This window comes from Saimiri boliviensis, chromosome 9, assembly GCF_048565385.1.
Source record: "Saimiri boliviensis isolate mSaiBol1 chromosome 9, mSaiBol1.pri, whole genome shotgun sequence".
In the NCBI taxonomy this organism is placed as follows: Eukaryota; Metazoa; Chordata; class Mammalia; order Primates; family Cebidae; genus Saimiri; species Saimiri boliviensis.
Window position 1 is genome coordinate 126,459,356 of NC_133457.1, and position 22,322 is coordinate 126,481,677.

Here is a 22,322-nt window from a genome sequence, read left to right on the forward strand (position 1 = left end):
CTCAGTTTATTCAGACAGAACAAAGAAACAAAGAGCAATGAGCTTCGACACACACGACACCAGGGATGGAGCTCCAGGTCACACGATGACGAAGCCAGACGTCACACGCTCGGAAGCAGCGTTCCGCCTCCTTGAAGGTCAGGAGCCGGAGGCCCATCGCTGTGCTTAAGTCAGAGCCACAGACGGGGAGGGGACGCCGGCAGGAAGGGCTGGGGTCTCCGCGGAAGAGCATGCATCTCGCCATATGTAAATTTTACCTTAATTTTAAAAACACCACTGGAAGCAAATACAGCAACATTGTCGACGTTGATTTGCCATGGTGGGAACATGGTGCTTTATTTGGATTTCTTTTCTGTCTTTTTTTTTTTTTTTTAAGCCTCAGAAAAAAAGAATAAAGGGAAACGGGTCTTCCCCCACGCAAGTGCCACCCCCAGCAGGAGGGCCCCCGGCAGAAGCGTCACAGCCACTCCGAAGTCACCCTGACCCAGAAAAGAGCATCCGCAGCTAGGCCCTGCACCCCAGGGCCATTCCCCGCAGCTGCCCACACATCTGGCAGCTGGATCCCCTCATGCAACGCGGATTGGGCTTCTTACATCCGAATCTGCGTCCCCTCCCTCCTCGGAGACCTGTGTCTACTGCCAGCTTCCAAGGCCCCTGGATGACCTCCCTCTCCTGGGGTCTCCCTGCACCCTGGGAGCTCTGGCCGAGGGGCAGCAGGGCCTGATGGCGGAGTCAGAGCTTGGCAGATGGGGGCCCTGAATGCAGGGGGAACCCAGGAGGGGCCGGGGGGCTGGGGATGCCCAGGACTCAGCATGAGGATCTCTGCGTCCCACTCCTGGCACAAGAACCCCAGACTCAGGCGCCCGGTCACAGGTGCCCGGGGGTGGGGGTGACCAGCTGCAGTGCAGAGGCAGATGTGGGCAGTATGGGCCCCAGTCTCCTCCCCATGCACGTCACTGCCCGCGGGGACGTGGCGGCATTTCCTGGGCACTCGGCATGCTGAGCTCCAGGCCTCACTGAATTATTTATTCTGTTCTTAGGCACCTCCTGACAAGGCCCTGCCCCAGGAGAGCTCAGCTGGGGACAGACGGAGGAGATGCAGCAGGACACAGGCCCCGACTGCAGTCCCACCCAGGTGGATGGGGTCCGAGGTGGCGGAATCTGGACCACTCAGCGGGAGGCTTCCTCTGACTGCCCTCCTCCCGAACCAATGCCACTCTTGGGCAGGGGACACGCTGTCCTGGCCCTACCCCTCTGGGTCCTTGGGATCACAGTGGGGTGGGGCAGCCTGTGCCCACCCTCAGGGGAAGTGCATTTTCCCAGGGCACCTGGGGACACGGGGGGCTGCGGCATGCCATCCTTAGGGGGTGCACTGCAAGGCTACAGGGTCACGGCTGGAAGCACCTCAGGCCTTCCCCACCTCTGGGCATGGCCTTAGCTCTGCCCACCGTGCCAGGACAGAGGGCACAGGCCTGTCTGGAAGCCCCACAAGGTTTCCCAGGGGCTTCCTGCTCCACGGGTCCTGGCACCTCGCGGGTGGAGGTCCCCAGGGATTCCCCCACCAGCTCCCCACAGCTACTGTGACAGGGAGTCCTTCCCGAACCTGGAGCCCAGGGCGGATCTCCCGGGCTGTGGACCCAGGCGGAAACCCTCGGGGTCCCCAGGGAACCAGAGCCCGGGTCTGGACTCCACTGGGGACCCTTTCAGCCCAGGGAAATCAGAGCACACAAGTTCCCACGGGGCTGGGAGCCACGAGGTTCCGTGGAGCCCAGGACACCTGCCACCAAGCCCGGCCCCAGGCTGGAAGGCGGAGCCCAGGTCTCAGGACTCTCTGGGGTTGGGCGTTCCTGTCTCCTCAGAGCCCTGCCGTCCATTTCCCCCAGCGGGACCAGCTCCACAAAATCCTGTTCTCCAAGGCTCCTCGGGCACAAGACTTGGGTTCTCACTAACTGACCCAAAACACAGCAGAACACAGTCCCTGCCCGGACCCACTCCTAGCAAAGGAGACCGGAGCGCCACTGGCTCACCCTTGTGGGACCAGAGAGGCTCAAGGGCCCTGGGGGACAGGCTTGGGTCACACAGGCGCAGGACACGGTAGGCAGGCGATGCCCTTAGGCCTCCAGAAGACAGGGCTGAAGAGGGTCCCTTGGGGCAGTCAGGACGGTCGGTGGGTCTCCTGAGAGCCCGGGGATAGTGAGTTCCATCCGCAGGGGCGCTCAGGAGACTCTTGAACTGGACTTGGCCCGAGTCCTGCAGGGAGGAGATGCTGACCCCACCAACACTTCAGGCTGCTGCCTCCTGGGGCCACACAGACTGGAAGCAGCCCACACTCGGTCTCCCCAGAGGCTGCGTCTGTCCACGGCCTTCTTATAGCAGACACCATAGGAGGGACAATCTCGCGAACGTCCGGCCCCGCAGAGTCCCGGGAGGAGCCAGCACGGCCCTGGGCCGGCCACATGGCCGCCGACCCTAAGCCACAGGCCCAGGCCGCACAAGCCCCTGCCTGCCTAGATCATGCCGGCCAGCCAGGGTGGCAGGAAGAGGCCCACAGTCCCCAGCAGGCAGACGATGATGAACATCCAGAGGAAGATGCGGTCGATCACCATGGCCACGTACTTCCAGTCCTCCTTCACCTGCAAGCACATACGCGTCAATGCGGCAGGCCCGGCTGCCACGGGGCAGTCTCAGGACCCCGGCACCACCGGGGGTCCTCCCCTCCCACCTTCCACCTGAGGCAGCCGAGGCAGCCTGGGAACCCCACACACCTGCACCACGGGGAAATCGGGGTCCGTGGAGAGGCTGCCCGGGCACCCCCCGCACACCTGCACCGCAGGGGAATCGGGGTGCGTGGAGACGCTGCCCGGGCACCCCCCGCACACCTGCACCGCAGGGGAATCGGGGTGCGTGGAGAGGCTGCCCGGGCACCCCCCGCACACCTGCACCGCAGGGGAATCGGGGTGCGTGGAGAGGCTGCCCGGGCACCCCCCGCACACCTGCACCGCAGGGGAATCGGGGTGCGTGGAGACGCTGCCCGGGCACCCCCCGCACACCTGCACCGCAGGGGAATCGGGGTGCGTGGAGAGGCTGCCCGGGCACCCCCCGCACACCTGCACCGCAGGGGAATCGGGGTGCGTGGAGAGGCTGCCCGGGCACCCCCCGCACACCTGCACCGCAGGGGAATCGGGGTGCGTGGAGAGCCAGCCAGCGCTCCGCGGTGCAGCATCACTACAGTGCAGGCTAGGACGGGGTGACCTGGGAACCCTGGGGACTCTGGCTGGGCAGACCCCTGTGCGGAGACAGATCCCCACCATGCCCTGCGTGCTCCCACCTCTTGGCAGGTGGCCTGGCTGGGGGGACACGGGGGAAGGGGGCTCAGACACCCTGTGAGGAGCCTTCTCTCAGCTCACCGGCGCTGGGAGGGGCACCACAGAGGCCCAGTCCCCTCCCCGTTTTGCCGATGGGAAATGGGGCCCGGTGGGAGCACAGCCTGGCTGAGCAGGAGAGACCAGGAGCCTACGGGTTCCTGGATAATTGGGCCTGACCGTGCACACGGAGGCCCAGGCGGGGCTGCTTTGCGGCTGATGGCTCCGCAGCGGTGGGGAGACCCGGGGCCAGAGGGTGGACGGGGGCAGCACACGGAGCCTGCAGAGCCGCCACCATCTGTGGCCTCCCACACCAGCCTTCCTGGCCTGTCCCGTGTTCACACAGAGGCGCACAGCGGTCAGGGCTGGCTGCGGTCACACAGCTGAAGAGGGACAGCAAGTCCCGGCACAGGCCGCCCGGCTCCAGGCCCGCGTCTAACCCACAGTCTTGGGGTTGATGCAGGGGGGCCCCACCCTGGGTGACCCCCAGGGGCAGAGGCCTCGGGCAGGTGGAGGCCGTGGCCTGGTCAGGCCTGGAGTCGGGAAGCCACTCGCGAGGCAGCCGCTGTGGGCAGCCCGAGGCACTCACGCCGCTGGCCACTGCCCTGTCCCTGGTACCCCGTCCCGCGCCCCCGGCTCCCCCGTCCCGTGCCCCTGGCTCCATTGTGTGGAAGGACTGGAGCCGACCTCTGGCTGACGAGCTGCCTCTGGGCCAGGCCACGAGGGGGTCGTGGGTCCCAGGCCTGTGGATGACGAGATGTGGGAGGGGGAGTGCCCACGAGCGCCCGGGCCGCTGTGGGGATAGTGCCGCCTCCTGCTTCGGGGGTGTCTGCTCTGATTTTCCACAGCAACCCCGGGTGTCCTGATCATGTAAACTGAACCGAAATGGCCGTATTTATTTACAGGAAGCCTGAAGGCAAATGGGGTCACTTATAAATAAAACCCTGCCCCAGGCTTTGGCTCCGGGGAGTTGGGACGCGGCCGCCCGCCCGCTCGCTCCTTCCCAGGCGTCTTTAGTTCCCTCGCTCTGCCCGCCGCCGTCCATCCGCCTGAGGATGAAACGCAGCCGCAGACCAAAGCCATCCCTTTGTCCCCGAGGCCGGCTCCTGTGAGGTCAGCTCCACTCCCCCAGAAGCCCAGAACCAGGTCAGGCCGCGGCAGCCATCGGCCGGAGAAGGCAGCTGGAGGGGCCCAGGCCCCGCCGACCGCCGGCTCAGACCCACTGCCGGCTTCAGGGCGGCTTTGATCAACCCGACCCCACGGCGGCACGGAGGCAGCTGCTCTCGCTGCAAGAGCTGGGAGCAAAGCACCGTCCTCACGCTTCTCCAGGCTGCTCTCACAACCGCAGAGCGTTCTGGAACCTGCAGGTGGCTTCGCAGCTTCTTGGGATTCATGGGGTGGCTGTGTGGGGCAAGAGACTCCCTCACTTCTCAGGGGTGTGGGGCACGCGCCTCGCTTTGGGGCGTGCTCGGCTATGGGGGGCAGGCACCAGACACATCCGATTAAAACATCGAGGATGGCACCCCAGGGCCGTGGCGGAGGTGACCCTTCAGAGGGAGGCGGCCACTGAGGATGCCAGGCCTGGCACCAGGACAACAGCCCGGAGATGCCAGTGAGGGCAGGTAGACAGGCCGGACATGGAGTGGCCGCTGTGACCATCACGGGCTGGCGGCCGAGGCCGAGACGCCCGGCTACCTCCGCGCGTCACCCGCTGTCCCGTCTGTGGGCCCTGGCCCCCAGGCCGCCCCCCGCGCCAGGCAGCAATGTCTGCAGAAGGGAACAGGGAGGCCGTCTGCTGCTGGGGTCAGGCAAAGCTGGCTCAGCACAGCCTCTCCTGCGTGGAACGGGTCGGAGGGTGTGGAGCCACAGGCACACCGGCGCGGCAGCCACTTGGCGGAAACCATGGCTCCTGGAGCCCCTGTGTGGGCGCTGCCTGGGGCGTGAGGGCGAGGGCAGCTGGGCCGGCCCGGGGCCCTGAGGGTCTGAGCAGCAGCCGGTGCTCTGCCCCCAGCCCACGGCTCCCCTACCCGTCCCCAGCTGGCCTCTTGGGCCGATGGGCTTGGGCTGTGCCCCCAAGCAGAATCCTTCTCTCCTGCCCCCAGCCCATCCCATCCCATCTTCTCTGGGCCCCCTGTGTCCAGATCCCAGGTACAGAGGGGCTCCAGGGAGGCCCACGGGGCAGGCACAGGTGTGCCCTGGGGAAAGTGCCTTGGTGGCGCCTCCCTGCATTCTGGGGACACGGGCGTCGCTGGGCAGGAGTTCCCGGTGGGCCCCTGTGCCGTGCGGGAAGGACCGTGCCGGAAGGACCGTGCCTGCGGCCCCTCACCCTGCCGTCTGCCAAGGCCTCTGTGTCCCAAAGCCGGCGGGGGACCCGGGATCCACCCTCTGCAGCCACTCAGGGCCACCTGCCACGCTCAGCCTGGGACCCACGGCCACGCAGCAGGCTTCGGGGCCATGCCGTACGCCCCAAGGCGGAGCTGCCTGAGGCCTGGGCCCAGCTCCTGCTTATTCACCAGGAGCAGAGGGCGTCAGGGCCAGAGGCGCCCAGCACAGCCACGGGCGGGACTTACCGAGAAGTCTGTGTCTTCGGCCTTCAGGTGGTCCGCGATGTACTGGACGCCCTCTACTGCCCGGGTCAGGGCTGGCGACAGGGGCAGATGCCGGGGCAGCGCTTTGGTGCTGTGGGCCTTGAGCGTAGAGCTCGGGGACGTGGAAGGCGGCTCCTTCCTGCACGTGCATTTGCAGGGAGAGGCGTGGTCTGGAGGTGGGAGCTCCGCCGAGTGAGCCTTGGAAGAGGCCAGGGCGCCAATAGCCTGGCCGTCCGCCTCGGGGGCGGCGTCATCTCGGGGGGCGCAGTACTGGATGCTCCGAGACCGGCACCGCAGGACGCCCTCCGCCGCCTCGCCGGGGCTGGACACATGCTGGACGCTGAGGGACCTGGCTTTGGCCAGCCCCGGGGCCGAGGTGCTGTGGGGTGAGCGGCAGGGTCCAGGTGAGGGGTGGGGGTCGGCCTTCTCGGCCTCTGGGGGCTGCAGAGCGGGGAGGGGGTCGGAGGGCGACTTGCAGGCATGCCCGGGATCAGCCGGCGCATCCAGGGGCACGCAGAAGGACGGCGAGGGCGGGTGCCGGCTGCGGGTGCCGCTCGTGACGGGGGGCTCCCCCTCGGGTCCCGGCCAGAACCGCGGGGCGCCGGCCATCTTGTGCATGGATTCAATGAGCCGTCGGCAGTTGTCCTTGACCACGGACGGCCGCTTCATGAGCAGCAGGCGCGGCACGACGTCCAGGAAGACCCTGCGCACCCAGGCGGGCATGGTGTGCGTGCGCGGCGAGCGGTGGTGCACGTTGAGCACGAAGACGGTGATGACGATGGACAGGGTGACGAAGATCATGGTGAAGAGCAGGTACTCGCCGATGAGCGGGATGACCAGCGAGGTGGACGGGATGATCTCGGTGATGAGCAGCAGGAAGACGGTGAGCGACAGCAGCACGGAGATGCACAGCGTGACCTTCTCGCCGCACTCGGAGGGCAGGTAGAAGACCAGCACGGTGAGGCAGGAGATGAGCAGGCAGGGGATGATGAGGTTCACGGTGTAGAAGAGCGGCAGCCGCCGGATCACGAAGGCGTAGGTGATGTCGGGGTAGACCTCGGCGCAGCACTCGTACTTCCTGGTGTTGTAGGTGCCCACGGCGTCCACGATCACCCACTCGCCGCTCTCCCAGAAGTCCAGTTGGTCCACGCGGCTCTGCATGCTCACCAGGTCGATCTTGGCCTTGTCGTACGTCCAGGAGCCGAACTTCATGGTGCAGTTCTGCTGGTCGAAGGGGAAGAAGGTGACGTCGATGCTGCAGGAGCTCTTGTAGATGGCCGGCGGCGTCCACTGCACGCGCCCGTCGTGGAACAGGTGGGCCTTGGTCAGGTGGGTCACGGCAAAGTCCCCGTCGGCACTGGGCAGGGAGAGCGTGAAGGAGTGAGACCGCGTCCACGCCCACGCCGCCTCGGCGCCGGGACCCCGCGCCCGCACACAGAGGTGTTCTCGCGTCACAGGGGCAGAGAAAGGCCGGCGGCCTTGCCCGGGTACCCTGCCCATCTCTTCACTCACGCGCCTTGGCTTGGCATCCCTGAGCTGGGGGCAGCACATGGTTTGAAGAACAGGAAGGGACCTACGGGCGCCTGACACACGGCAGGGCATCACCGCTGCTGCTGATTCTTCACCACCAGCAGAGCAGGGACGGGGCTCGTCTCCCAGCACCTCCCCCTGGGACACATGGTGTCCCCACACCCCTGCCCCTCCAAGCAGCACCACAGGCCACCATGTGAGTTCCTCACCTGCCTCTGCCATTAACCCAAGGACTTGGAGGCCACCTCCCACGTGTGAGCGTGAGGACCCCAGGGCCACCCGGGGCGCTGCCAAGGGGCTGCATGTGCACCACCCAGGTACAGGGCCACGTCTCAGCCACTGGCTCCAGACTCTCTTTTGTCTTGGGGGAGATGGGTGTCCTGTCCACAGGCCCAGGTGGACGACGGAGCCACAGAGCCAGGGTCTGGAGCACCTGGCACTCCTCTCCTGGTAGGCAGAGCTCCCAGCCTCAGCCCCAGTTTCACAGACAGCACTGGCTGGGGGCGGCACGCTACAGGAGTGCATTCGGGGCTGAGGTAACCAGCCTTCAGAGGCAGCAGCTGACACCCCGGCCCCACAGAAGGCCCCGCCAATGAGGCCCCATTAGATTCTCCATCCCCAGCTCAGCCCTACGGAGGGCAGCAGGCCAGGGTGTGTCCCGGGGAGCGGCCACCCAGCCACCCCTGCTCCATCTCTGCTGAGCGCCTGGACCCCTGCCCATCCTTCCTCTGCCCCATTTCCTGACAGCTTGCAAAGGCCAGGGCCTCCGCAGGTGCCCGGGCAGAGCTGGCCACTGCTCCCCGAGCTACCTCTGCCTGCACCTCGACCCTTTCCCAACCACCAGGGACCCTCCGTTGGTGGAGCCGCCGCCGCTGGAGCTCTGCCCTCCAGGGCACAGAGGAGACCTGTCCCCCCACAGTCTCGAGCTTCTGCCCCCCGATCTGGTGGCCGCTTGGCCACGCTGAGGAGGAAGGGCAACCACAGGAGCCACTGCCTCCGTCTCGGTGCCCCAGGGCCCAGCTGCACAGCCTGGTCTGAGCCCAGAGTCCCTCAGCTGGGGCGGTGCTGTGCCACCTATTCCAGTCTGGGTGGGGTCCGGCTCACGTTTCCTCCTCCCCCCCAGCCGTCTCTCCAACAACCAATGCCCCCCACCTTCTGGGGCACAAATTCAAACCTTCTCACTCGGCACACACCCTGCAGGGGACGTCAGGGCCGAGCTCGGGAACAGGGCGGGCCGGCTGAGGCCTGCTGTCCTCCCCACCGCCACCCCAGTCCAGGTCAGGGAGTTCTGGGCTCCTGCCCCATAGGACCGATCTTAGAGAAGCCCCAGTGGACAGCAGGGCCCCGGCTGGGGGCGGCCGAAGCCCAGAGAAGGGCCGGGGCCTCCTGCCCTGCAGCCTGGCCGGCCACCAGCCGCTGCCGCCTGCCGCCCCAGAAACAACCCCAGGTCCTGTCCAGAGAGAGACTCGGTGACAAGCCCCCAAAGCCCCGAAGAGAAGCTGGGGTCACCCCGCTACCTCCTGCAGCCCACGGTGGGGAGGAGACACAGGAGGACACGGGGTGGCAGCAGCCTCCACTCTCCTGAGGTGTGATCCTTGGGGCTATGGTCCTGAGGGACTGTGGTGGTCCGGGGAGGGCTGCGGTCCTGGCGGGGAATGCGGTCCTGGAGGGCTATAGTCCTAAAGGGCTGTGGTCCTGGAGGAAGTGGTCCTTGTGGAGCTGTGAACCTGGTGGGGGCTGCAGTCTTTGGGGGGCTGTGGTCCTAAGAAGCTGTATTCCAGAGGCGCTGTGGTCCTGGGGCTCTATCTATGATCCTGGGGGTTTGAGGTCACAGTGGGGGCCGTGGTCCTGAGAGGCTGCATTCCCGGGGTGCTGCCTACAGGCCCCCAGAGCTGCTTCTCTGCCTGGCTCAACCCTATCGGGCATTTCCTCTTCTCCCTGAAATATGTCCTTGTGAGTGAGAGGTGGATTCGGTGCTGGGGCTTGGTGGTGCGGGAGTCGGGTCACTGGGTGGCTTGCAGGGGCAGGGAGCCTGTCCTGAGGGAAGGCTGCCACCCACCCACCACTGACCACCCCCGCACTGCGCCCGGGAAAAGCGCCGAAGCCCCTTTCACGTGTGGAGGCCGTTCCCATGGCCATTACTGGGATCAATTGAGTTGGAAAAGGAGCCCAGTGGTTCTTAATCACACAGCCGCGTTTATAGGTCAGGCGGGCGCCCTGGGGCCTGGAAGGGGCTGTGGGCAGATGGCTGCGACGGGAGAGGAGGAAGAGCTTCCATAAGCTTTGTTTGTGGGAGCCGTGGCCCCACCACGCCCAGACCCCGAGCCTGTGACCAGAGACCGTCCCCAGAGGACTCAGCTCAGAGAACACCGGCTGCCGGGCGCAGGGCCCTTGGCACGGGTTCTCGGGAAGGACAAGCCGGAGGACAGCAGCCTCTGGAGGCCAGCGTCTGCCACGGCCAATCCCTGGCAACGCTGCCCTGGCTTCCAGGCACAGAAAATCCGTTTCCGTGACCAGACTTAAGCTTGGGCTCCCAGGAGCCAGACACAGGCTTGGCCCAGCCCGAGGCTTTGTTTGCTGGGGACCTGGCGTGCCGACCGTCCCGGGCAGGGCTTGAGCGTGCAGAGGAAGCAGAGATCCTGCTGGCATGGGAGCCATCGGGGCTTCCTCGCCCCTCTCCAGGGCACCCTGCAACCCGCACTGTTGAAAGCCAGGGATGGGGTCTGATTGTGAAAAGCACTCCAGCCCAAAGGGTTCTCCTGCAGCCATCAAGGGTTCGGGCAAAGACGGCCAGGGTCAGGAGGCAGCCCCGGGCCTCAGGACTGGGCCATCAGGGATGTCGTGCGTCGGTGCCACAGCCACACGCAGGCCCTCAGGCTCTGAAGCTCCGGTGCTGAGGCCTGGGGACGCCCTCAGCCTCTTGGCCGGCCTGGGGGACCCTCCCCTCCTCAACCCTCCAACTTCGTTGCTCCTGCTTCTTTTCTGGGCCCACCCTGGCTGGCATGGATGGGGCTGGCACAGGTGGCAAGGGGCCAGGATGGGCCTTGGTGGAGCGGACCCCAGCCACCCCAGCCGCCCCCGCCCACCAGGACCCCGCGGGCCCCAGCCACCCCTGCCCACGGAGGGGGGGCTCACTTGTTATAGAGGACGATGTCTGGCCGCCAGATGAGCTCGGAGGGGATGCGGACGGAGGTGACGTTCTCGTAGTCGGCTGGGTCCCAGCGCAGCTTGTAGTCATGCCACTCCTGGACCAGACGGGGAGGCCGCAGGGGGAGGGGTGTGGGAGAAGGGGAGGGTCATGTGGGAGAGGGAGGAGCAGGGGTGTGGGGCAGGGCAAGGACGGGGCAGCAGGATGACGGGCAGGGCTGGAGCAGACAGCAGGAGGAGAGGTGTGGGGGAGGGGAGAGGGGGAGGGGCGGGGGAGGGGCGGGGTGGGGGGCAGGGCCAGGATGGGGCAGCACCCTCCCACTCACCTGCTTCACCCACACGTTCGTGGTCATCATCTGGTTCTTCTCGTCCTGGAGTAGAGAGAGGAAGGAGGCCATTGACCCCTGAGCGCTGGGACACCCTGGGGCATCTTCCTCCAGCCCTGGGTTTCCTCATCCACAGGCACCGGCACAAGGACAGGGTCAGGGTGAGGGCGAGGGTGGTGGACGGGCGACCTCTGGAGGGGTGAGCGCCCTGGACGAGGGTGGGGGACGGGCGACCTCTGGAGGGGTGAGCGCCCCGGACAAGGGTGGGGGACGGGCGACCTCTGGAGGGGTGAGCGCCCTGGACGAGGGTGGGGGACGGGCGACCTCTGGAGGGGTGAGCGCCCCGGACGAGGGTGGGGGACGGGCGACCTCTGGAGGGGTGAGCGCCCTGGACGAGGGTGGGGGACGGGCGACCTCTGGAGGGGTGAGCGCCCCGGACAAGGGTGCACCGAGCCCAGGATGGGACCCTGAGGGGACCTAGGGCTGTGGGGATAAGGCTGTGAACATCTCCAGCAGAAAACTGGGGAGGAGGTTGGCAGCCTCATAGGCTCTCTAGCTACAACAGGTGTGGCGGGCGCAGGGAGCCTCCTTCTGCCACCTAGCTCCCTCCCAGGCCTCAGGGCAGCCCCTCTGCAGCAAGGCCCCCAACATGGGCACGCACGGCCAGCAAGGCTGCCCCGGCACATCAGTGGGTTCCACTGCTGACCACGGTGGCCCCTCCAGGACTGTGCCTCATGACCTGAGCAGGTGGGACCCCAGCTGGGGTCACTCCAGGTCACTGTGTGCAGCTGGGCCACTCGCCCCAGCCCCTTCCAGCCCACCCCACCCACCTCCTTCCACATCCCCACAGGACCACGTCCCCTCAATACCGTGTCCCCATAGGGCATCGGGCCACAATCCCCTCAGGACCATGTTCCCACAGACCACATCCCCACAGACCACATTCCCTCAGGACCACGTCCCCACAGGACCACAATCCCCTCAGGACCATGTTCCCACAGACCACATCTCCACAGACCACATTCCCTCAGGGCCACGTCCCCACAGGGCCACATCCCGCAGGGCCACAATCCCCTCAGGACCAGGTTTCCACAGACCACATCCACACAGGACCATGTCCCCACAGGACCACGTCTCCTCAGGGCCACAATCCCCTCAGGACCACGTCCCCACAGGGCCACATCCCTCAGGGCCACGCCCCCTCAGGGCCACGCCCCCTCAGGACCATGTGTGCATGGACCACGTCTCCTCAGTACCACATCTCCCCTCAGGACCTCATCTCAGGACCACGTTCCCTCAGGACTGCATGCTGGTGTACCAGGAAGCTCCAGGGTCCTCAGAACCTGCTTCCTGGGGCCAGCCCTGGCTACCTGCCCAGTGCCCTGCCCCCTTGTAGCCGTCACTCTTGGTGCCCTTGAAGCTGGAGGACAGGTCAGCCCCATATGCTTCACCACCGCTCAGCCTTGGCCTAGGCTGGTGGGAAGCGACGCAGCTTCCAGACCCTCCCCTGCAGCCAGTCCCGGGGCCTGATCCCACACATGCAGCTCACAAGCCCTCCCCTCCGGGACGGACTCCGGTGATGGTGTCCACAACAAGGATAGGAGCCTGCAAAGGGGCACAGGTGGGCCCCAGGCCCTGGCGGGACGGGCAGTGGGCCAGACACAAGGCAGCCCCTTCTGCGCACACGTGGCCCCTGGCCTTGGGCCAGCACCCAGGAGCTGTGTGTGTTGGTGTACGTCCTTAGCCAGCTGCACGGTGGCGAGGGAGGCAGGAAGCTGTGGGAGCCTTGGTCCTGGGTATGCTCCAGGCCTCAGTGTCTCCTGGGCCAACTGGGGGCGCTGGGGTGGTTAGGGAGCCATGGACTGAGCACTGAGCTCAGGTAGGCAGCCAGGTGGGGGGTGGCAGACCCAGAGCCCTGGGCAGCTGCCGGCGGCCGCCTCCGCCAGCCACCACTTTGTAGCCGTGTTTGCAAACCCCAGCAGGCTTGCCAAGCCTGTGCAGCCCTCATTGTCTTCTGGCTGGGCCTCCGCCAGGGACACTCCACAGGAGCCACTCAGGGGCAGTTCCAGGACACTGAGGGCAGGGGTCTGGGTGGCCCACCCTGGACGGGGCTGGCTGACTGGAGTCTCCACTCGAGGCCCTGCACAGGCGGATACCACCACTGAGCAGCCTGTCCGCAGGGATGTGGCTGCAGCCCCCCACACCTCCCAAAGGCCCTGGTGTGGCCCAGTCAGCCTGGGAGAGTGGCGCAGCTCTCACCCGTTTCACAGGGCCACAGGCCCCACGTTACCCAGCACGCACGGCACCAGCCTGGGCACGGTGCCTCCCAAAGAGGAAATTCTCCCGAAACCCAGCAGCTCCTCCCTCGGCAGCAGACCCAAGCTTGGAGTCCTGGCAAGTGAGGCCTTTGCTGTTCTTTGCTTCGGAAGGGCCGAGGCCCTGTACGGAGAACCCGGCCACATGGAGCGCTTCTGCCGAGGGGGAGGAATGGGCAGGGCCTGGCTGGGGCTCTGGTGGGGTGGGGGGGCAGAGCTGGCGGCTGCCATTCTGGTGCCCCAGGCCAGGCCGGACACTCACAACCATGGGAAGTGTCAATGGCCGTGTCCCCTCTGCCCACCCAGACCCTGGTGCCCTCTGCAGGGCGACCTCAGTCCCAGCGCGCGAGGGCTGCGCCCCCACCTACCACATCGATGAGCTGAGCGATGGACAGGCCGAAGCGGACGAGCACCACGTCCGAGATGTTGGCCACGGGCCGGGACCACTTGTTGTAACCAGAGAAGAGTTTCTTCAGGAGCCGCTCCTCCGCGTGGGCCCGGGTCTCCACATGGCCGCTGGCTACAGGGAGAGGCAGGCCAGGGGCTCAGGTGCAGGCCGGAAGGAGCCGGGAGCTGTCCAGGCTGCCCCAGCCCCCTGCCAGGCTTGCTGGCCATGCCCGACTCTTCAGATCCTCACGTGAGCACCTCCCACCGCAGGACCTGTGAGTGTGGCCGGCGTGGCATGCGCTGCCCTCCCTCGGCCTCTCTCCCACCCCGGTTGTCACTGAGATTCTCTCGGGGAAGCCTCCCAGACCCCTCAGCCCACGGAGGCCTTCCCAGCACCTTGCCTGAACCGCCAAACCAGACAGTGGGTGGGCCGAGCACCGTGCGGGCCCCTGCCATGCCGACTTCCAGGGAGGGGCTGAGCCTCTAGCAGCCTGCAAGTCAGTGGGGTTGGGGGGGGCGGTGTAACGACAGCTCGAAAGGGGCACAGGGCATCACAGGGCATCGGAGCCAGCCAGGCAGGGAGAGGAAGGAAGGGGAAGGAGAATCGGGCCCCCAAAAGCCCGGCTTCCTGCGGCACCTCCTGTGGTTCATCCATCCCCTGATGACCAAGGAGTGTCGTTCAGATGCAGCCCCCGCCGCGCCCCAGCCTGCCTGTGCTCCTGGTCGGACCCAGAACGCCCTTGATGGGCAGCTCTGGAGGAGCACAGCCCCAGGGTCCATCTCAGTTCTAGGTCGCGGCCGCAGGTCTGAGGCGCTCCCCACCTGTCCTGGGCGGCGGGGTCCCGCTGGCGCCAGAAGAAAGGACCCGGGGAGGGGTCAGTTCTACGCCCCCGGGGACCCCCGACTCCCAGCCCAGAGTCCCCACCCCCGACCTCTTCTTCCTGTAGAAAAGGTGGATGGGGCCGCCAAGGACAGAGGCCTCCCCTCTGACCCCCTAAACCGGAGGAGGCGGGCGCCGGCGTCTTTGGGGAAATGTAGCCCTGGATGGGGGAAGGGCGAAGGGGGCTCCACCTCGGCTCAAGTCGGAGCTTGAGGGTCCAACCCCGAAACAGCCGTGGAATCCCCCCGCCCAGCCCCCACGGAAACCCCCTTTCCCGGCCCTCCGCGTTCGCGGGCGGTTAACCCCTTCCTCGCCCGGCCCAGCCCGCGGGGAAGGGCGGCCGTGCGCCGGGGATGGGGGAGCCTCGCGGCCGCCCCGCTGCGCGCACCCGCGGCTGGGGACCGCAGTCAGGAGCCTCCTTGCCTCGGCTCCGGGGGTCCCGAGCCACCCGAACGCGGACGAAAGGGGGCCCAAGCGGCGCCCCGAAACTTACCGCGCAGGAGGACGGCCCCCAGGAGCAGCAGCAGCGGCGGCAGTAGCCGCGGCGCCCCCGGGCCCCCGAGCTCCATGGCGCACGCACCTCGCGGCTCTAGATGCGGGCGGCTCCCGGCTCCCCCGCGCCCCTGCTCCGAGGCCCTCGGGCGCCCAACTTCATGCCCCCCGCGCCTCGCGGGCCGCTTCGGCCGCCGAGCCCGGTTCGCTCGCTTCTCCCGCGGGGCGCGGTGCGGCGGCGGGGCCGGGAGCGCAGGGCTGTGGGCTCCGTGGCGCGGCCCCGCCCGGCCCTGCCCGCCTCAGCCGGCTGGGAGGGGGAGCAGGGGATGGGGGAGGAGGGGGAGGAGGGAGGGGAGGAGGGAGGGTGGAGGAAGGAGGAGGGAGCCGGGGACGCGGAGATTGAGCGGGGGGACGGACCGCGCTCCCGGGGGACAGGGAGGCTGCGCTCGCCCCGGGCGGGGGTAAAGTTTCCTCGTCCTCCCGGGGTTCCGGACGTGCCTGAGCCGGGGATGGGAACCCCGTGGTCGCTGCGTGCGCCTGGGGGGTCCCGGAGCCGGCCTGGCCTCGCTCCCCACATCTCCAGCCTCGGCCGCTGCCTGACTCGAGGCGGGGCGCGCATCGGGGGGATCCGGGCGCCAGGAGGGGCTCCCCTCGCGCATCGGGGCAACTCCATCGCCCGGGCCGCTGTCTGCAGTCTGAGAATCGCGTCTCTGGTCTCGTTCCCCGGCGAGCAGCTCAGGAAGGCACCCACTTTGTCCGCCCGCAGCCCCCGCCTGCCCCGGTTCCTCCGCCGGGACCCAAGGAGTTCAGAGGAAGCCCAGGCCCTGCGCCCGCTTCTGGGGAGGAAGACCCCGCCCCCTGCGAGGCCACCTCTCACTGCCTGGAGGTCCCGCCTGGGGTCAGAGCCTGTCGCCCCTCCCCTCCCGTGCGCGGCTTGCGAGTCCTGTGGACTGTGTGGGCCATGAGGTCACGCCCCATCCTCCGCTATGGGGGCAGTGGGTTCGGGCAGTAACCGGGTCTCCTGCTGGGTGCGTGGATAGCCAACCCCAGGCGCCCCTGGACTGGCCTTGAACAATACGGGGCGCCCCAGAGGCAGCGCACGGCCCCCAGGGAGGAGACCCGCCCCCAGGTGGGTGCCGAGGTGGCCGCCCACAGAGCAGCAGGTGCTTTGGAGGAGGGGCGCCTTGTGCGGCTGAATCTGGGTGCAGGAGGAGAGGGCGCAGCTCTGCGGAACCATCAGATGCGGCCATCCCCGCAGCCGCGCCCCTGGCCCAGCCTCAGGCTCCGCAGCTGGGACTCAGCCCTCCGAAAAACAGAGACTTCCGTCGGTAAGGGAAGGCAGAGCAGAAGGGGCAGGGGGGGCCCGTGACCCTCCCTCCAAGGCTGCAGGGCTGCGGGTCGGGGGAGGGGGCTGTCTGTCAGGAGTTCCCCTGGAGCAACCCCCACCCCAGCGCAGGTCTGGGGCCGCCAGAGCTCCTGCCCTTCCCATCGCCCCCCCATCTCCCCTGCCTCTACCCGCCACCTTCTTCCCCCTCCTTCCCCCAGCTTCTCCCAGCAGCCACTGCTCCTGCCCACCTCTCCCACACTCCCGGCTCCAGGTTCAGCTCCGGCACCTCACACACCCACGCACGTGCTCTGGGGCGGGCAGAGCTGTATGTCCACTCCGGGCAGTGCCTACAATTAGCGCTTTGAGAACACACAGCCTCTGCGTACTGGCCGGTCCGACGGCACTGCCCTGCTTCTGTGTCCTTCCCAGGCTCTGGCCCAAGTAAGCTGCACGCAGGGACCTCCCGCACGTCCACGTCCCCTCCGAGGCAGGCTCTTCAGTTATCCCTGCTCTACCAGAGACGACAACCGTGCAGAGAGGCCGACGCTCACACAGTCCGTAGTGGGATTCCAACCCAGGCGTCTGGCTGTAGGGGCTGCACCCTGGCCTCCCGCTGGCCTCAGATGCAGCCTTGGGCTGAGTTGCCCTTACGGGGAAAGCCTCCTGGAGACCCAAGCCCACCTTCCTGCAGTCTTTCCTGGAGCCGCAGGTCTCCACCGCCCACCGTGCTGACAGCTCTCCCTCCGAGCCGTCTGCAGAATCAGCTCTCCGTGGTTTCCTGAGGTCCTATTCCCTAGGCAGACCGAAGCCCCCCAAGGAAGGACCCCTCTCCTTGCTCTCCCCAAGCCCCTCATTCTTCTGGTCTACACTAAGCCTCTCCATGGGCAGCTCTGTGCCAGGAACGAGAAGGTTCCAAGCGGATGGAGATTTGGGCTGAGCAAGCAGCTGGCGAACAGGGAGGGAAGAAGAACAAAGCCCCTCTGAGGCCCCCGGAGGCCAGCCTGCCACCTCTCACTCACTCACAGAACCCCACCCCCACCCCCTTTGGCACAGCCTAGGAGGCTCCCTGCTCAGGAAGGGCATGGGGAGGTGGCCAGGCCGGTGGTTCCCAAAGGGGGTGGAGCACCCTCTGCCCTCTGGTTCAGGCCCCACCTTGGTGAAAAGCTCCTGCTTCGGCCTCACAGAGCAAATGCCTGTGGCAGAGCGATTCCGAATTCTTTTGTCAGTGGAGAGGCCAGCCACGCTGCAGACCCTGCTGGAGTCCCTGGGAACGGGGTTATTGTTTCTGCGACCTGGCAGCCAGCTGAAATGGGGCTCATCTCCTGCTGGTAAAGTGATGCCCACCTCGTGCGTTCCACACCGAGGGGTGCTGTGCCCCGCCCTCCCGTGGCAAACCAAAGACTCCTTTGGGAAGAGGGCGCCCCTGCTCCTGCACTTGAGCGCCCGGTTCCTCCCTGGACTTGTGAAAATTGAAGCCTCCTCCGAAGGTTATCTGGGGTCAGAGAGGAGGAGGGACGTGGTGAGCTGGGTGAATCCCTGAAGCCTCCCTAGAGGAGGAGGCGTGTGGAAGGGTGGCCCCGAGGACCACAGATGTCCACCCAGCCATGCACGGGGAGGGAGGGTTATTTAAACTCAGGATTCTGGAACCCCACCCTCAGAGACTGTTCAGTCCAGGATGGGGCCCCCAGATCTGTGGCTTCCAACAGCCATTGCTGGGCAGCTCTGAAGCACGCATCCCCAAAGTACCCCAAGAAATGTCAGCTCAGAGCCACTTGGCCCAGGGCTGATGTGGAGGCTCAGGGTCCCCCACCCCAGCCAGGGCTTAGCCTGGTGTCCTGGCCTGGGGCAGAGGCTGGAACTTCCCCGAGCTGGTGCAGGGAAAGAGGCCATGGGCCTCTCGCAGGAGCCTGGCAGATGTTCGGAGGCCGAGCCAGCTCCGCTGTTTCTGTCACTTCGATTTTGTAACAAAGCAGGCCCAGGCTTCCACGGGGTCAAGCGCTCTCCAGCCAGTGGCTGGCCCTGGTGGGTTCCCGCAGGTGAGTTCTCCCAGAGAGCCCAGACCAGAGCCAGCGGGCCTGTCTGTCCCTGAGCCAGGGGCCAGGCTGGGTCAGCTGGATGCTCGGGGCTCTGGCGACACAGCCCTGCGGCCGAGTGCGCACACTCACACACGCCGGTCCAACCCCGAGGCCTCCCGTTGGATTTGCTAATGCAGCGAGATTAATCGGGTCTAACTCATTAATTTTCGCAGCCTCCCCTCCCACCTGCGCCCGCTGGAGAGCGCTGGCTGTGGGAACCCAGCAATCACGGAGGCCGAATTAACTTCTTACTCCACACTCCGGCCCTTGCCTCTGCTGCTCCTGAAATTACTGCTTTAAAGAAAACAAACCCCGGATGCGGAGTCCAGTGAGACCAGCTTTGGGGGCACGGGTCTTCCTTGGCCTGAGTTGCCCTAGGGGGCTTTCAGGTGGGTTGGGGGCACAACCAGGCCCTTACAGACGCCAGCCCCTGCCCTCATCCCCGCTGATGTCACCACCAACTCCAGCCCTGCCCCCACCTCTGTCCCACCCCCACCTCACCCCCACCCCCACTGATACCACCACCAACTCCAGGCTGCCACTGGCTAGGGTGGAAAGCAGCTCCCTTGGGAGCACAGCTCTGGGATGATTTCTATGTCTTCCCTCCCTCACTGCCCTCTACCTACCCCAAGGATACTTCCACAGTAACCAAGGATTTGCAGTAAAGGTGGGAGCAGAGCAGTGGGGGCATCGCTGAACCTGAGCGGCACACAGGAGGTGGCCGAGGCAGGCCGGAGGACTTCAGCCCCAGGTTGAGGTGCTGGGACAAGCTGGGGGCTCAGCCCACGGGACAGGGGGCCCTGCCTGTGCTCCCATACCCACCCCCACTGTGGCCTCCACCCCTCTAGCTGGGCCTCGCCCATCCCTACCCCGCTCTGTGAAAACTCTGTCCCACCCACCACCCCTGAGAGAAAGGGGAAGCCCAGCACTCCCCACACCTGCTCTGCCCCACTGTCTTCCTGGCACTCTTCACACCAAATGTCACGCGTCTGCGCACTGCTGGCCTCCTCTGCCCCCCACTTGCCAACAGAGCAAGTCCTTGAGGACAGGTCTGGGCTTGGCAGGCAGGATCCTGGGCCATGGTGGCCGCGTGGACGGATAGGTAGATGCCCGTCCAAGGGCGAAGGAAGGGCTGGCCCAGACCAGCCTGTCGCCAGCAGCAACCTCAGCCCTCCCCGGAGTGAGGGCCCACGTCTGCAGGGAGTCATGGCCCCAGAGAGGACTGAGAAGGGCTCAGGTCAGGCGGGAGCAGAGACGCTGGGGCCCCAGAGGCTCTCACCATGTTGACTTCCCTCTCATCCACCAGGACGGGCTGGGAATGACTCTGTCCCGTAGCCTCTGAGTCTGGCAAGGCCTCCTCCCTTGGACTGGGGGGTCATGCTCACCACGTGGTGCCCCCCAAGTACACCTCCCCGCCAGTCCTGCCACGGGGACCCCTGGAGACAAAGTGCATCTGGCCTGCCAGGGCCCTTGCTCCATTTCCTCTGTCGCTACCCAGAGAGTCGGGCCTGGGCTGAGGACCAAAACCCTCTGCAGGGCGAAGTTGCTTGCACCCCATGTGAGGCCTGAGCACACCTGAGTCTGGCCTGTGTCCCTCCCACCCCGTTCCTCCAAGGCGGGAAAAACCAAGAGGCCACTTGAGTGAACGGTGCCACCTCACCCCCCGGTCACCTGCACCTCCCCAGACATGAGTACCCCTGTGGATGAGAGAGGCCTCCTGGAGCCCCACCTGAGCCCAGATGCTCCCCAATGCACCACGAGGCTGTGCTCCCTGCCCGGCCATCTTTCCCTGTCCCCAGCTGTGCTCCCTTTTCCTGGCTGTGCTCCCAGCTCCCTGCCCCCAGATGTGCTCCCTGCCCCCGGCTGTGCTCCCTGTCCCCGGCTCTGCTCCCTGTCCCCGAATGTGCTCCCTGTCCCCAGCTGTGCTCCCTGTCCCTTGGCTGTGCTCCCTGCCCCCGGCTGTGCTCCCTGTCCCCGGCTCTGCTCCCTGCCCCCAGATGTGCTCCCTGCCCCCGGCTGTGCTCCCTGCCCCCAGATGTGCTCTCTGTCCCTGAATGTGCTCCCTGTCCCCCGGCTGTGCTCCCTGCCCCCGGCTATGCTCCCTGTCCCCAGCTCTGCTCCCTGTCCCCCGGCTCTGCTCCCTGTCCCCTGGCTGTGCTCCCTATCCCCAAATGTGCTCCCTGTCCCCAGCTGTGCTCCCTATCCCCAAATGTGCTCCCCGTCCCCAACTCTGCTCCCTGCCCCCGGATGTGCTCCCCGTCCCCAGCTGTGCTCCCTGCCCCCCGAATGTGCTCCCTGTCCCCGACTCTGCTCCCTGCCCCCGGATGTGCTCCCTGCCCTCTCCTGGTGCTCTGCCCTGCAGGGAACAGAGAAGGTTTTCCTCGGGCTGATGAGAGAGAGGAGACCTTTGAGCCCCGTCTTCCTCCATTTTGTTTCAGCACAAGTTTTGAAGACAGTTAAGTGTAAGGAAACCCGGGGATGGGCCCGGGCCTGCAAAGGGGCGGCACGTTCTCACGCCCCTCCTTCGCCACCCGCAGCTGCGTCCATCCCGGGCCTGCCGGAGCTGCCTTTGCTGAAAAGCTGAAGGGGCACAGACACGGGGATGATGGTGGGGAGGGGGAGAGGTGGGCTGAGAGCCGCGATTCCTTCCACATGTCACGACCTGACTTGAAAATCACCAAAGGTTTTCCTTGCAGGGGGAGTGGACGCAGCACCTGAAGCCACGCCCCCCACCCCTCCCTGAGACACCAGCAGCTCGTCCCCACCTTAAAGCAGAGGCCGAGCCGAGCCAAGGTCAGGGCTGCTGCCACAGTGGACTTCCTGCTGCAGGGTCGTCCTTGTCGTCTACAGCCGGGGCCTGAGGGTCGCAGCCGGCCCCAGCAGCTGCCACAGGTGTCCTGGCTCACCGGGTGTCCCTGGCCCAAAGCCGAGGCTGTCTGCAGCCCCCCTCCCCTGAGCGCTCTGAGTGGGGATCCTCCAGCTCTGAGGGGCGTCCGCCACACCTGGGCTTCCTGGGGGCTGGGTCCCACCCCGTGACACCTGCCAGGCTGTGTGTAGGCAGCACTTTATCTCCGTTGCTCTGGCTCGGGTTTCCCAGCTGTGAGTGTTTCTGCCCCTCCCTCCGCACTCCCGGCCTCTCTGCTGAGTAGTTAATTAACTATAAACACGCTCCAGAGGAAGGCTCCAGCCTCCCGTGAAGCTGTGGCGATGAATGAGAACCAGCGGCCACCCAGCTCAGTCTCCAAGCCTCGCTGCTGGCCCAGGGCCCACCCCGTGGGGAGGCTGGCGGCAAGCGGAGGGCTGGACCCCGGCTCTGCTGGCCAAGGGGACCTCAGGCAAGTCAGCTTGGTTTCCTCGGCTGTGGGGACAGTGCCAGCCCCCCAGTCCCTAGTCCCGGGACTGCTGTGAGGATGGAAAGGAGGTCTTGAAGGCTGCACCCCCGAGTCCTCTCTGCAGCGTCCGGCAGTTACTCTCCTGAGCGCTCAGGGGAGCCCCTGCACCGACATCTGAGGCCCACGGTTCAGTGGCTTCAGGGTCCCGACAGGCGGGGGGCGGCCCGCATGGTGCAGCCATGGTGCAACCCCGGGGGCTGTGGCCATCGGCTCACACCCACATCAGGGGCTGAGGCTCCCCCCAGCACCCCCCCCCAATCCAGAGGACACTCCCAGCCCTGAGCAGCCGGCTCTGAGCAGGCGTCGGGAGAGGGAGTGCGTCTCGGCTTTGTGAGTAATTCCGTCCTGACAGGCCACTGGCACAGAAAAGCCCTTTGTCCCAGCCAGCTGGCCGCCTGCTAACGATATGCAGCCTGCACCCTTCCAAGGCCACCTCTGTGTCCAGAGAGGATGGAGGCAGCTCCAGCCCGGGAGGCACAAGGGCCGCCGCCTCCCTGGGCC

At 66.5% G+C, this 22,322-nt stretch overlaps 1 protein-coding gene across 1 annotated transcript; it reads right to left on the reverse strand.

The window, feature by feature from the left end:
• Positions 1–306: 306 nt before the first annotated feature.
• On the reverse strand, positions 307–18,880 carry CHRNA4 (cholinergic receptor nicotinic alpha 4 subunit). Its single transcript, XM_039479499.2, has 6 exons — positions 15,029–18,880; positions 13,637–13,788; positions 10,954–10,998; positions 10,616–10,725; positions 5,933–7,307; positions 307–2,633 (listed from the first exon to the last, which is right to left on the reverse strand). Exons 1-6 carry the CDS (start codon positions 15,102–15,104, stop codon positions 2,508–2,510), a joined length of 1,884 nt encoding a protein of 627 aa, XP_039335433.1. The 5' UTR covers positions 15,105–18,880; the 3' UTR covers positions 307–2,507.
• Positions 18,881–22,322: the final 3,442 nt, after the last annotated feature.